This window comes from Anomaloglossus baeobatrachus (assembly GCF_048569485.1).
Source record: "Anomaloglossus baeobatrachus isolate aAnoBae1 chromosome 5 unlocalized genomic scaffold, aAnoBae1.hap1 SUPER_5_unloc_17, whole genome shotgun sequence".
Lineage (NCBI taxonomy): Eukaryota > Metazoa > Chordata > Amphibia > Anura > Aromobatidae > Anomaloglossus > Anomaloglossus baeobatrachus.
In genome coordinates, this window is record NW_027441792.1 from 778,823 (window position 1) to 792,845 (window position 14,023).

The following is a 14,023-nucleotide window of genomic DNA, read 5'->3' on the forward strand; positions in this document are numbered from 1 at the left end:
GCAGCTTACCTGCGTCCTGCAGCTCCCGGCTGGCAATGCGGAAGGAAGGAGGTGGGCGGTATGTTTACATCCCGCTCATCTCCGCCCTTCCGCTTCTATTGGCCGGCTGCCGTGTGACGTCGCTGTGACGCCGAACGTCCCTCCCACTCCAGGAAGTGGACGTTCGCCGCCCACATCGAGGTCGTATGGAAGGTAAGTATGTGTGACGGGGGTTAATCGTTTGTGCGGCACGTTCAACAAATTGAACGTGCCGCATATACGATGGGGGCGTTGCAATTCGCATACGATATCGTATGCGAAATTGCAACGTGTAAAGCAGGCTTTATGTGAGTGAAATGGGACCCCCACTGATCAGCTGTTCTTGGTGCAGGTGGCCGGAAATTCTTATTTCTGAATCTGCTCCGTCCTCTGATAAGTGTCCGCGGCCGGGTACTCCACATCCACCTCATTGATTTTAATAGTAGACTGCTGCCACTATCAGAAGACGGAGCAGATCCATAACTGAGCACTTCCGGCCATTACCGACACGGCACCTAGAACAGGCAAATGGCTGGGGAGCCAGGTGCCAGACGCCGACCAATCAGTCATTGGTGACCTATCCTAAGGAAAGGCCTTCAATGTTAAAGTAGTGGACTATCTCTTTAATAAAGTCTTGTGCCATGGGACAAGTTAAAGGTCACTATGTTTTATTTATGTTGTTAGGAGCATTAAAGGGGTTGTCCAAGTTTGTAATGAGTCTGCAGTCACTCCATGTGTTACTCTGTGACTGCAGCCTTCTAAGTTCTCATAGTGTGCACACTGACAGTTTCCCAGAGTCATATAGTCCGCTGCTGCATTAACAGAGAACTGTCAGTTAACAACACGTTCTGCAAACCTCTGGGATTTTCCAACACTTTTGCCACTGGATTGTCCACCGGCTGTGACACCTCTGTGACATCCCCTTACTATTTTTGTGTGAAATGCCTACAGCTCTGCCTCAACTCCAGAGGTTCTGAGGCAAAATCATCACATATAAACAACAGAGAAAGACAGGCATGAAGAATATATATTTACATATGTACCACCCCTGTGTCAGCAGCCGGGCTGCTCGGATCCGGATCCACGGTGGCTCGAGGGTTCTCCGGACCCGGGTGTCGTGCGGCCACTCGAGTAAAAGGGGGTGTATTTACAGGGGATGATGTGGAAAGTTTGTGATGCCACCCACGGTGTGTGGTAAGGGGGAATACCACCACTGCTGATGGGAGTATCCGGTGGCGATGGAGTGGGCAGCCAGGTGTTTAACCCCTCCGTGGGTAGGGGGGAATGCCCCGGGACTCGGTGAAGGCGACAGGAGGGTGCCGTTGGGGGATAAGGGTCACTTGCGTACTCACTCAGTCTAATAACGCTGACACCGACAACTGTAGTAAACCAAAGTTCTGGACACCGCTGCCGCTGGGAGGGAGCACGCCTGGATCCCGTGCTTGTTGGTGTTGCCTGTTAGTCTGTGACCTTTGCCTTGGCACCTTTGTCTTCTAGTTGGTCCCTTTAGTGTAGAACTAATCGGGTCCCGCTCACCAGTATGGCTAACTGGGTGAGCTCGCTCTCAAGGTTCACGCTTGGGATTTTCTTGATCGTGTAGTGGAAAGTTCTAGCCCCCTCGTTGTGCTAGTACCCCGATTTTGGAGTGGGTGGAGAACGGATCTTAAAGGCTCCGTCCTCGTCGGGTAAATTGTCAAGACGCCTGAAGCTACTCCCTGACCTAGGGTCACGTACCTCACCGTGCCCTGGCCCCTGCCCGGAGATGGCACAAGGCCGCCGGCTGTCCTCCTTGACAGTCCGTGCCCCTTGTCACGATCCCCTGCGAGCAGGGTTCCAGCTCCTACCAGGTCCAGACCAACGTCTGTCACCTATTAGTCTCAAGGAGCCGTGCTCCTAACCTCTCCTCTCGAGAGTCACTCCACAACTGAACTGCTCCTGACACTGCTGATCCCCCCTTAACCAACCCCCCAAGTGGGCGACCCTATTCCACTCAGGCCGTCCACTGGTGTGTCTGGTGGGTGTGGTGCAGAGTGTTCCTAAGATTTTGATTAGCTTGTTCTTGGCAACACCAAAGGTTAGGGATCGGTAACCAAGGAGGTGGATACTGCACAGAAGGGCAGATTGCACAGTACCCGGTGACGTCCTGATAGGCCTGGGCATCACATTCCCCCTTGGTTAAGCGTAGCTCATCCCCGACCTACAGGACATCAGAGGTTTATTTTTTTTTTTTCAATTGGAAGAAAAAAGGGTAAAACATTTACTTACAAATACATCCCACATTAGGGAGGCTGGTTACTTAAATGTTACTAAACTTTATTAAGAGTTCATCTCCCAACGGTGGAACGCTACCAGTTTCAGTAGTAGCGGGGACTCAACCTGCTCCGTTGCAGCCCCTTCCTGCGACAGTCCAGTCCCAATGTCCCGGATCCCAATAACCCGCCACCCAAACAACCTGACCTCTGGTTACCTGTCCACGGGTCCATGACCAGGTTAAGGTCCCAGGTGTTGTGTTAGATGACTCTGGTTGGCACAGGAGGTGCAACTATGTACAATACACAAGTTCGTGTTGATCACGCCAGTCCTGTGAAAATGGTCCATTTTTACTATCTATCTATCTATATATATATATATATATATATATAAACAAAGTCCATGTACCGGGTGTACACACTGTAAAGAATCTGGTTGCAAATTAGGTAACTTCTGCATTAATTTAAACCCTGATTGACTATGCACTTGTTCACTAACCTTTTCTATATGGAAAATAACAAACTGTGAAAAACAATAAACGAAAATACCAATACCTAACAGTTCTATGGCATCGTTAAACCACTGGTATTTTTCAACATTCTTAAACTACCGGGTCCCGTAGCCACGCCTCTTTACGGCCACGTACTACCAAGCTCTAAGCACGAGACACTGCTCTCTCAAATAATCCAGCACGGTCACATATTTTTTTAAGGTTTTACTGAACTGGTTAAGAAGGATGCTGCAGAGCTGGGGTCGTAGAGCTCACTCTTTCACTGTGAGAGTGATCGCTGAGGGTTGTGGGATCTCACAACCTGGAAGTTCCTTTTGGGGGACATTAGGGACACTTCAAAAAGTTTGGCACTGCATTATATTTAAAAAATTCACTAATCTGCGGCTCTTCACTGTTTTAGTAAATAATAAAAGCAGCCACAGATTTGTTATAAGCACTATTTAAGGGGAAAGTCATCAAACACATTGCACTAGAAACTGGGGGATATTACCCCTGTAAGTGTCAGCAGCAGATCCCCCATAACAGTGCGTCATGACAACATTTTTGCTTCAATTTGTTTTCCCTATTTTTCTCCTTCAAAACCTAGGTATGTCTTATGGTCCGAAAAATATGATGAGTTTGTGATTGATTTGATTTGTGTGTGATTTTTCTGATGTCTAACAAGGTGTGATTTCTGAATAAAACATTTCCCACACTCTGAACATGAAAATGGCTTCTCCCCTGTGTGATTTTTCTGATGTCTAACAAGGTTTGATTTTTGAATAAAACATTTCCCACACTCTGAACATGAAAATGGCTTCTCCCCTGTGTGTTTTTTCTGATGTCTAACAAGGTCTGATTTCTGAATAAAACATTTCCCACACTCTGAACATGAAAATGGCTTCTCCCCTGTGTGTTTTTTCTGATGTTCAACAAGTTGTGATTTCTGAATAAAACATTTCCCACACTCTGAACATGAAAATGGCTTCTCCCCTGTGTGTTTTTTTCTGATGTCTAACAAGGTCTGATTTCTGAATAAAACATTTCCCACACTCTGAACATGAAAATGGCTTCTCCCCTGTGTGAGATCTTTGATGCAAAATAAGATCTGATTTCCAAATAAAATATTTCCCACATTCTGAACATGAAAATGGCTTCTCCCCTGTGTGATTTTTCTGATGTCCAACAAGGTGTGATTTCTGAATAAAACATTTCCCACACTCTGAACATGAAAATGGCTTCTCCCCTGTGTGTTTTTTCTGATGTCTAACAAGGTCTGATTTCTGAATAAAACATTTCCCACACTCTGAACATGAAAATGGCTTCTCCCCTGTGTGAGATCTTTGATGCCAAACAAAATCTGATTTCCGAATAAAACATTTCCCACACTCTGAACATGAAAATGGCTTCTCCCCTGTGTGATTTTTCTGATGTCTAACAAGGTGTGATTTCCAAATAAAACATTTCCCACACTCTGAACATGAAAATGGCTTCTCCCCTGTGTGTTTTTTTTGATGTCCAACAAGCTGTGATTTCCGAATAAAACATTTCCCACACTCTGAACATGAAAATGGCTTCTCCCCTGTGTGAATTTTCTGATGTTTAACAAGGTCTGATTTCCAAATAAAACCTTTCCCACATTCTGAACATGAAAATGGCTTCTCCCCTGTGTGAATTTTCTGATGTTTAACAAGGTCTGATTTCCGAATAAAACATTTCTTACACTCTGAACATGAAAATGGTTTCTCCCTTGTAGGAGCCGTTTCATGTTCCCCATCCCTTCTGTAACTTTTATTTTGCTTACAATTCTGTGATAATTCGGAATTTTGGACTTGTTTGAAAAGATCAGATGATAAAGCTTTCCAATGAAGGACTGGAGGTACATCTGGGACAGCAGCCTGCTCTTCATATGTATTATGTGTGATAGTTTGATCATCTGTTTTAAATTTTGAAGATATTAGATGTCCATCTGAACTCCTGATACAGTCATCGGCTATAAATAAACACAATGTTATTATTTTTTAATCATATAATTTCGAAAGTAGATTTAGTTTTTTAACCATAACATCAGAAATTAAATTAGGAAAAAAATTATTCTGAATTTGTTTTCCAATTTCAAGATCTAAGAGTTACATCTTCGTTCTCTGGAATGTGCTACAGTAAATAATCTGATTGATTGTTGCAATGTGACTGTAGGATAATGAGATAATGAGGGACAGGGGGCTCCTATACTTTCCCTCATGCTAGGAGACCTTAGCTATCCCTAACCTCTGGATTACCCCTGAACGTGGAAGGAAGGGGTAGGAGTAGGATGGAAATGCAAATTAAGAAGGTTGAACTAGATGGACCTAGGTCTTTTTTCAACCTTAGTAACTATGTAACTAAGACAGACGGTAAAACCAAATTTCAGACACACCGCAAACTCAGAAATAAACAGTGAGAGACTAAGGAGAAAAGGAAGAGCAGGAAGGCAGAAATAACAAGGGTTAACACCACAACTGCTCACAGCAATAATGCACAACAACCACTAGTTTGTATCACAACACCTCACTACACTTGTATAGGTAAACTATAGCTGGCGTTAATGGAATAGTCCAGCCAGCATATACAGAAGGGGAGCGAAAGATACTGGCTCCCCTACAGCATGTGATCAAAGACATTAACAAGGAGCCCAGCAAAGAATAACTCTTGCTAGTTTTACTAAGTATGTGGTTCAACACCTGCGTCTCATTGCATTGCTCACAGACATCAGAGAAGTTAGCAGAGTGCCAGAATCTGTAATTTCCACAGATCCTGATACCGCCATGACAGTTGGCGATGTCTGCAACCATCTCGTTGTGACATTGATCCACAACATAGACAATTTCAAAAAGGGTTTTTTTCGAAGAAGACAGATGCCAAATATTTAATGGGTTTGTCCGGGAGTGTAACATTGATGGCCTATCCTTAGGCTTTGTAACCAAAGCAGGTAGCAGGGTTTTGCTGTCTGTGCAGGTAAACATTAGGTCTCCCATTCATCAAGACCGGCGATGTACAATGAAAATTGATGTCAGGGACTGGCGTAAGATTTCTGGCATAGGGAACGCTGCAGTTTGTTATGAATTAGAGAAGCGGTGGCATCACACCCTTCTTCTGGCCAAGCTCTGTCCAATTTGGCAAAGCTGGTTAAAATTGGCGTGAAACCTCCAAAAGTTGCACAATTTATTTTTTGTACATTCATTTATTATTGACTGTAGAATGGCTATGACGTATCAATGTTTGGAATCAGCGGTACAAAAGGATGTTGATGAAATAGAGAATCATGACTGTAAGGCACTAGAGTGTTAATAAGTGCTGAGAAAACCGTGCAATGTAAAACCAACAACGGTCATCGTAATCAAAGAAAACAAGAGACTATAACAATATAGCTCTGCAGTGCAGCCAGGCCAACCATCTGTCTTTATAAAATCCTTCTCCGGTCTTCTTTCCAAGCTTATTGAGCAATTCACTGGAGGCAAAAAAGGGGTTTTCTGGTTCCATCTGGTACCAACCATCAATGATGTATTTATGTATTTACTATTATCAAGACCAACATAATCCAAAAGCTCAAAACGACCCATTGGGCAACGAGCTCCCAATTTCATTGCAAAATCCATGTCTTCCTTAAATGCATGACCTCTTTGATGAAGATGCACGAATTCCATTAGGTATGGTACCAGAAGACGGTTAACAATGAAGCCTGGGTTGTGTTTACATGACACAGGCGTCTTTCCCAGTGCTTTACTGAAGTCTATGAGAGAGTCAGAAGTTGTTTGGCTAGTCATTGTTGTCTTTAATCAAATATTTTTTATTTTTCATTAAATATACAAAGCCAATGTCAAATTTTCAGCAATAATAAACATAACTACAAACTTTCCATCCTCAACAACCCCTCCCCCCTCAGCGTACAGATTACTCACATCTATATAAAAGATCTCACATTTGTGCCTTTCAGTGACATATATTGGAATGTGTAGAACCAGGTATCCCTGCTCAGAGACAACATCTCCCAGCCCTAATATTTATCCATACTGCAACCACGGATTCCACAGTCTATCAAAAAGTGCAAGTTGTTTCCTTTTCCCATATATACTTCTCTCCATCCGAGCAATATGATTAACATATGCGATAAATTCCCCTCTAGTCGGTGGGTCCCCCTGCATCCAATGTTTGGCAATTACTTTCCTGGCCGCATACAGTAATCTGGCTATCGCTATTTTAAAAATGTTGTCTACTCTGATTTCCTCCACATAACCTAGGAGACATACCAAAGGTTGTTTGGGAAGTTTGCATCTATAAGCGCCTTCTATTTTGTTAAGAACAGTTATCCAGAAAGACGTCAACCTGGGGCACGTCCACATCATTTGGAAGATGCCGGCATCGTCTCCATTGCACCTAGGGCAGTCAGAGTTACTCCTCAGTCCCATTTTACACATAATTAGGGGGGATCTATACGCCCTATTCACCACATACAGATGGGACAATCTTGCTCGTTCGCTCATTGATAATTTCGGTATGTACTCCAGGATACTTTCCGACACCTCATCAGTGATCCCGTCTATCTCTGCCTCCCATTTAGTTCTAGTTCTTACTGGGTGGTTAAGCAAATATGTATGCAATAGATCCCTATATATAGTTGATATGATTCCTCTTGTGGGCACACTACTACACACATATTTCAATACTAAGTCTGCCTGAACCAGCAATGATTGTTTAACCCTCTGAGCCGCTACTGCATGTGCCATTCGTTTATAGTGGTAACACCCGGATGGAGATATCACAAATTCATCTTGTATTTGTGTAAACAGCTTCTAATGTCTCTGGTCTAGAATTTGCCACATACAGTTAGGTCCAGAAATATTTGGACAGTGACACAATTTTCGCGAGTTGGGCTTTGCATGCCACCACATTGGATTTGAAATGAAACCTCTACAACAGAATTCAAGTGCAGATTGTAACGTTTAATTTGAAGGTTTGAACAAAAATATCTGATAGAAATTGTAGGAATTGTACACATTTCTTTACAAACACTCCACATTTTAGGAGGTCAAAAGTAATTGGACAAAGAAGCCAAACCCAAAAAAAAAATTTTTATTTTCAATATTTTGTTGCGAATCCTTTGGAGGCAATCACTGCCTTAAGTCTGGAACCCATGAACATCACCAAACGCTGGGTTTCCTCCTTCTTAATGCTTTGCCAGGCCTTTACAGCCGCAGCCTTCAGGTCTTGCTTGTTTGTAGGTCTTTCCGTCTTAAGTCTGGATTTGAGCAAGTGAAATGCATGCTCAATTGGGTTAAGATCTGGTGATTGACTTGGCCATTGCAGAATGTTCCACTTTTTTGCACTCATGAACTCCTGGGTAGCTTTGGCTGTATGCTTGGGGTCATTGTCCATCTGTACTATGAAGCGCCGTCCGATCAACTTTGTGGCATTTGGCTGAATCTGGGCTGAAAGTATATCCCGGTACACTTCAGAATTCATCCGGCTACTCTTGTCTGCTGTTATGTCATCAATAAACACAAGTGACCCAGTGCCATTGAAAGCCATGCAAGCCCATGCCATCACGTTGCCTCCACCATGTTTTACAGAGGATGTGGTGTGCCTTGGATCATGTGCCGTTCCCTTTCTTCTCCAAACTTTTTTCTTCCCATCATTCTGGTACAGGTTGATCGTGGTCTCATCTGTCCATAGAATACTTTTCCAGAACTGAGCTGGCTTCATGAGGTGTTTTTCAGCAAATGTAACTCTGGCCTGTCTATTTTTGGAATTGATGAATGGTTTGCATCTATATGTGAACCCTTTGTATTTACTTTCATGGAGTCTTCTCTTTACTGTTGACTTAGAGACAGATACACCTACTTCACTGAGAGTGTTCTGGACTTCAGTTGATGTTGTGAACGGGTTCTTCTTCACCAAAGAAAGTATGCGGCGATCATCCACCACTGTTGTCATCCGTGGACGGCCAGGCCTTTTTGAGTTCCCAAGCTCACCAGTCAATTCCTTTTTTCTCAGAATGTACCCGACTGTTGATTTTGCTACTCCAAGCATGTCTGCTATCTCTTTGATGGATTTTTTCTTTTTTGTCAGTCTCAGGATGTTCTGCTTCACCTCAATTGAGAGTTCCTTAGACCGCATGTTGTCTGGTCACAGCAACAGCTTCCAAATGCAAAACCACACACCTGTAATCAACCACAGACCTTTTAACTACTTCATTGATTACAGGTTAATGAGGGAGACGCCTTCAGAGTTAATTGCAGCCCTTAGAGTCCCTTGTCCAATTACTTTTGGTCCCTTGAAAAAGAGGAGGCTATGCATTACAGAGCTATGATTCCTAAACCCTTTCTCCGATTTGGATGTGAAAACTCTCATATTGCAGCTGGGAGTGTGCACTTTCAGCCCATATTATATATATATAATTGTATTTCTGAACATGTTTTTGTAAACAGCTAAAATAACAAAACTTGTGTCACTGTCCAAATATTTCTGGACCTAACTGTAAACCATATACCTTTACGTGCCCATTCCTTAATTTTGCCTATCTTATATATCTCAGAGCAGTTATCATTTTCCCACACCGGAGTGAATTCAGTTATTGCCGTAACCCCCCTCATCTGCTTGATCTGTCTCCAAATTCTGTTCATCAAATTAAGTGTAGGGTTTGTTTTCCCTAGTCTCCCAAATGATCCGTCCTCCAATCCTAACATCAATGGTCGTCGATGTAAAACATGCCCCAACAATCTAGATGCTGGATCCACCGCCACTAAATTCGCCCATCCCCTGAAATGTTGACTCTGAGCTGCCAGATAATATATTCCTGGATTGGGTAACGCTAACCCTCCCTCGTCCTTTGGTCTCTGCAACCTTTCAAGTTTGAGTCTGGCTTGTTTGTTCTTCTATATTAGAGCACGGAACATAGAATCAATCTCCTTAAAGTGACTCTGAGGGATACAGATAGGAGTATTGTGTATCACGTAGAATATCATGGGCATATTACCATTTTAATAAGGTTAATCCGTCCTATTACTGATAAATAAAGCTTATTCCAAGCAGTTATCTTACTACGCAGTTGGTTCAGCAAAGGGACTAGATTAATAGTGATGTAATTCCCAATTGGTAAGGATACCTGTATGCCTAGATATCTAAACTGGTCCACAACCCGCAATCTGTTAACCTCATCACCCTAGGTCGACCAGTCTATTCCCGCGTCCACCTGGAAAAGGTTTGATTTGGTCCAATTTATAGACAGTCCAAAGATCCTTCCGAACCGTTCGATCACCTGCATGGCATGGCTCAATGATGCCCCTGGGTCTGCGAATAATAACAGAATGTTGTCTGCATAGAGGGCTATCTTTTCTTCTAGAGGGCCATATACAAATCCCTTTATGTCTCTGTTCTGCCGTATAGCAGCCGCCAGTGGTTCCCCCGCTAGAGCAAAAAGGAGAGGCGAGAGCGGGCAACCCTGACGAGTACCCCTTTGTAAGTCCACTGTGTGTGACAACATTCCATTAATTCTCACTTTAGCCACTGGTCTAGCATATAACAGCTGTATCCAAGATGTAAAGTTAGGGCCAAGTTCCATATGTCTTAGCACTTCCCATAGATACCCCCATTCCACACTGTCAAATGCCTTATGGGCATCTAACGAAGCTATCACCCTCTGTCCCGGATTGTCCACCGGTAGCTGCATGTTAAGGTATAATCTTCGTATATTTTTCGCCGTAGATCTACTAGGCATGAAACCCGACTTATCTGGGTGAATTCGAGTAGATATCACTTCGGTTAATCGATTAGAGAGTACTTTGGCCAAAATTTTAACATCAGTCGTTAAAAGTGAAATGGGCCGGTATGACTCAGGGAGTTTTGGATCCTTATCCTCTTTAAGTATTACTGTTATTATCGCCTCCCTCATAGACGCTGGCAGTGTCCCCCGCTCTCTTGCCTCCTCCAAGACATTCAACAAATTGGGTAAGAGTATTTCTTCCAGAGATTTGTACACCTCCACCGACAATCCATCCACCCCTAGGGCTTTTTCATTTGCCATGCCATGCAAAGCTCTCTCCATCTCCTCAAGTGTAATTTGGGCCTCCAGACTGTGTCTCTCTGTCTCTGCTATTTTGGGTAATGTCATTGTATCTAAGAAAATCTCTAGGTCCTGCTGTCTCGACTCCCCTCTAGTGGAGTACAATTCCTCATAAAAGGCTGCGAACGTGTCCAAAATATCTTTCCCCTCCGTGACCAAATCTCCCGCTGTGGTGCGAATGCAGTGTACAAAGGATGGTTTTCTCTGGGCTGCCGTCACCACCGACAACAGGTGTCCCACCTTTTCTCCCTCCGCATAGACGTTCTCTCTGAAAAGCCTGTTTCCTGCTGCTTTCTTCAATAGCACTTTATTAACTTTTTCCTGAGCTGCTTTTAGCTTTTGCCTATACTCTGGTGTGGGCTGTGCTACCATCTCTGCTTCTGCTCCCTTCAAAGCCTCTAAGCAATCAATTTCCCCTTGTTTACTACGAGACTTACACTGGCAAACGTCTCTAAATAAAAGGCCTCTAAGGTATGCCTCCATGGCGTCCCAAACTACCAAAGGATCCGCACTACCTCTATTTAAGGCCCTGTCACACACACACACACACACACACACACACACCCACACACCCACACACACACAGATAAACCTTTGGCAGATCTGTGGTTGCAGTGAAATCATGGCCATATTGTTCAATTTGTACACAGCCACAAACCTGGCACTGATTGTCCACAATTTCACTGCAACCACAGATTTATCTGTGTGTGTGTGACAGGGCCTTAAGGGTAAAATATTCCAGCATCTCACTAGATATACCGTCCATGTCAATACAATTTAACCAAACCGGGTGTAACTTCCATTCTCTTGTTAGCCTCTCCCCCACTCCTCGTTTTTTAATAGATACCAGGATTGGACTATGATCCGATATTACTCTAGTCAAATATTCAACATGCGCAATCCCAGAATCCATCAGATCATTTCCCAAGGCCAGGTCTATACGTGAAAGCGTACCAAGGGTCGCGGAGTGACAGGAAAAACAGGTCACCCCCAAATTTCTTATCCTCCAAACGTCTACCAACCCCAATTCTTGGATAAAGGTACCAAACCCTGTCGCTCCATCACTTCGCGTCTCCCGTGATTTTTTGCTCCTGTCCCAATATGCATCTATGACATTATTAAAGTCACCGACCAACAAGAATGGCAAATTCCCCCATTTAGCCAAGCGCTCTCTCACCTCTCTAATTTTGGCACTAGTGTAAGGCAGCGGAACATATATAGCAGTAATGCATAGTAATTGTCCATACAACTTACAGATCACCATTACATATTGTCCCTCTGTGTCTATCCATGTCTCCACTTCTTCATATTGGGCGGATCTATGAACCAACATAGAGACCCCACTAGCATAGGTAGAGAAAGTAAAATGATATGCCTTTTGCACCCATCGTTTGTTCAGTGCATTCGTCGTTTCACTTGTCAAATGCATCTCCAATAAACACATTACTGATGGTCTCTGGTCTAGCATATATTTTATCATTGCATCTCTTCTACCTCTATCTGACAGTCCCCTTACATTCCAACATAATACTTTAATCTCCTCTCCCATATTGAATCACAGGTTATCTTTGTACAGGCATTTTGTCCCTCTGTACGCTGAGTCTTTCCCTTCCCTAGCCCTTCCCTAGCCCTCCCCTTAGAACCGGCCCAACTAAACTCCCCCACCTCCGATTTACATCTTTAACTCCCTTATGGGGAATGAGGTCTATCTGTCCTAGACCGGTCAACCTCTCTCCTCTTTTTCTCCCGTACCAAACCTGTCTCATCCTAGTGAGCAGAACCCCCTAACTCACCTCCCGCCTTAACCATATTCGTTTTCATTTGCAAATTTCATATAATGTAAACAGTTAACCTGAAAATTTGAAAACTTAAATATTTATCAATCGCCGCTGAACGGCCATAAGAAAAAAGAATTATTATCGACCTCCTGTCATTGTCCAGCTTATTGTTAGTGAATTCCGCTGTCTCATCTAACACTCAGGAACAGGAGCAGAAGATCAACAATGATAACCCGGTAGAAAAAAAAACAAAAAAAAAGGAGGTACTGTCTCTACAACAAAGATGGGCCTATGAAGTTTCCTCCTCTTCTAGTGTATGCAATTGCTTATGAATAACCAGTCTTGAATCCCAGGAAAATCACGAGATTGCAATATCGCTCGTAGCTAGCTTCTATCCTTCTCCTGTTGCTTGCGGGCTTCCTTGCATTGATGTCTATCCACTTCATGACTTCTTCCGGATCAAGAAAGAAGTGAACCTTCTCCAGTGCTACTACTCGGAGTTTTGCTGGGAAAATCATGGAGTATTTAACCTCCAGCTCTCGGAGTCGTCTCTTTACCCTTGTGAATTGCATTCTTTGTTTCAGTACAGAGTAGTCAAGGTATATAGCTACTGGGTGTCCATCTATTGTCAGGGTCTCCATATCCCGTGTCTTGCGTAGAATAATATTCCGGTCTCTGTAGTTAAGAAGCTTCGCCAGCATCATACGAGGTCCCTTGCCAGGTAGCTGCGGTTGCATTGGAACCCTGTATGCCCTTTCAATAGCGTATAGCTATAATCTTCTCTTTAAGTCACATTTCTATGAAGTCAGTAGGATTTCTTCCCTCAGCTCTTTCTGGGATGCCCACCAGTCTTATATTGTTCCTCCTGGAATGGTTCTCCAAGTTGTCTGTTTTTGTGGCCATCTCAGATATCTGCTTCTGGAATATTCTCTCTGCTTTTTGTAGTGCAACTATGTGATCCTCAGCTGTCCCCACTCTTTCTTCCACAGCACTGGTTCTCATATCAGCTTTCTTCTGATCTTTTTTGAGAGTAGCTATATCTCCCTTTATTCCCAGCACCTGCTGGGTTAAAGTTGTGAGGGCCTGTTTGCAGAAGGAGACCACCTGAAATACATCCTTAATAGTGGGGTTCTTTTGTATTTCATCTGCTGCCTGCTGCTCTCCTGAATCCTCATCCTGTTTATCTTCCCCTGATTCTCCCCTTGCTCCTTCAGCCTCCTCCGGGTCTTCCTCCTCCTCCCGTTTTCTTCCACCATCTTACCAGGCTCCCCCAGAGGTTCCACCGATTGCCTTGCATACTGTGCCAGCTTTGCAGCCGCTTCCATGCGGCGCTGGCAGGCTACGTTTGCCTTCTCTGGCTCCTCTCTGACCTCGGTGCCATCTTGTAAG

At 43.7% G+C, this 14,023-nt stretch overlaps 1 protein-coding gene across 1 annotated transcript in view; it reads right to left on the minus strand.

The window, feature by feature from the left end:
- Positions 1-1,045: 1,045 nt before the first annotated feature.
- LOC142258899 (uncharacterized) overlaps positions 1,046-14,023 on the minus strand; it is a 91,240-nt gene continuing 78,262 nt past the window's right edge. Inside the window, 3 exon segments of the mRNA XM_075331458.1 lie at positions 1,046-3,749; positions 3,751-4,749; positions 6,289-6,527. Coding sequence (XP_075187573.1) covers positions 3,342-3,749; positions 3,751-4,749; positions 6,289-6,527 — 1,646 coding nt within the window. The 3' untranslated portion in view covers positions 1,046-3,341.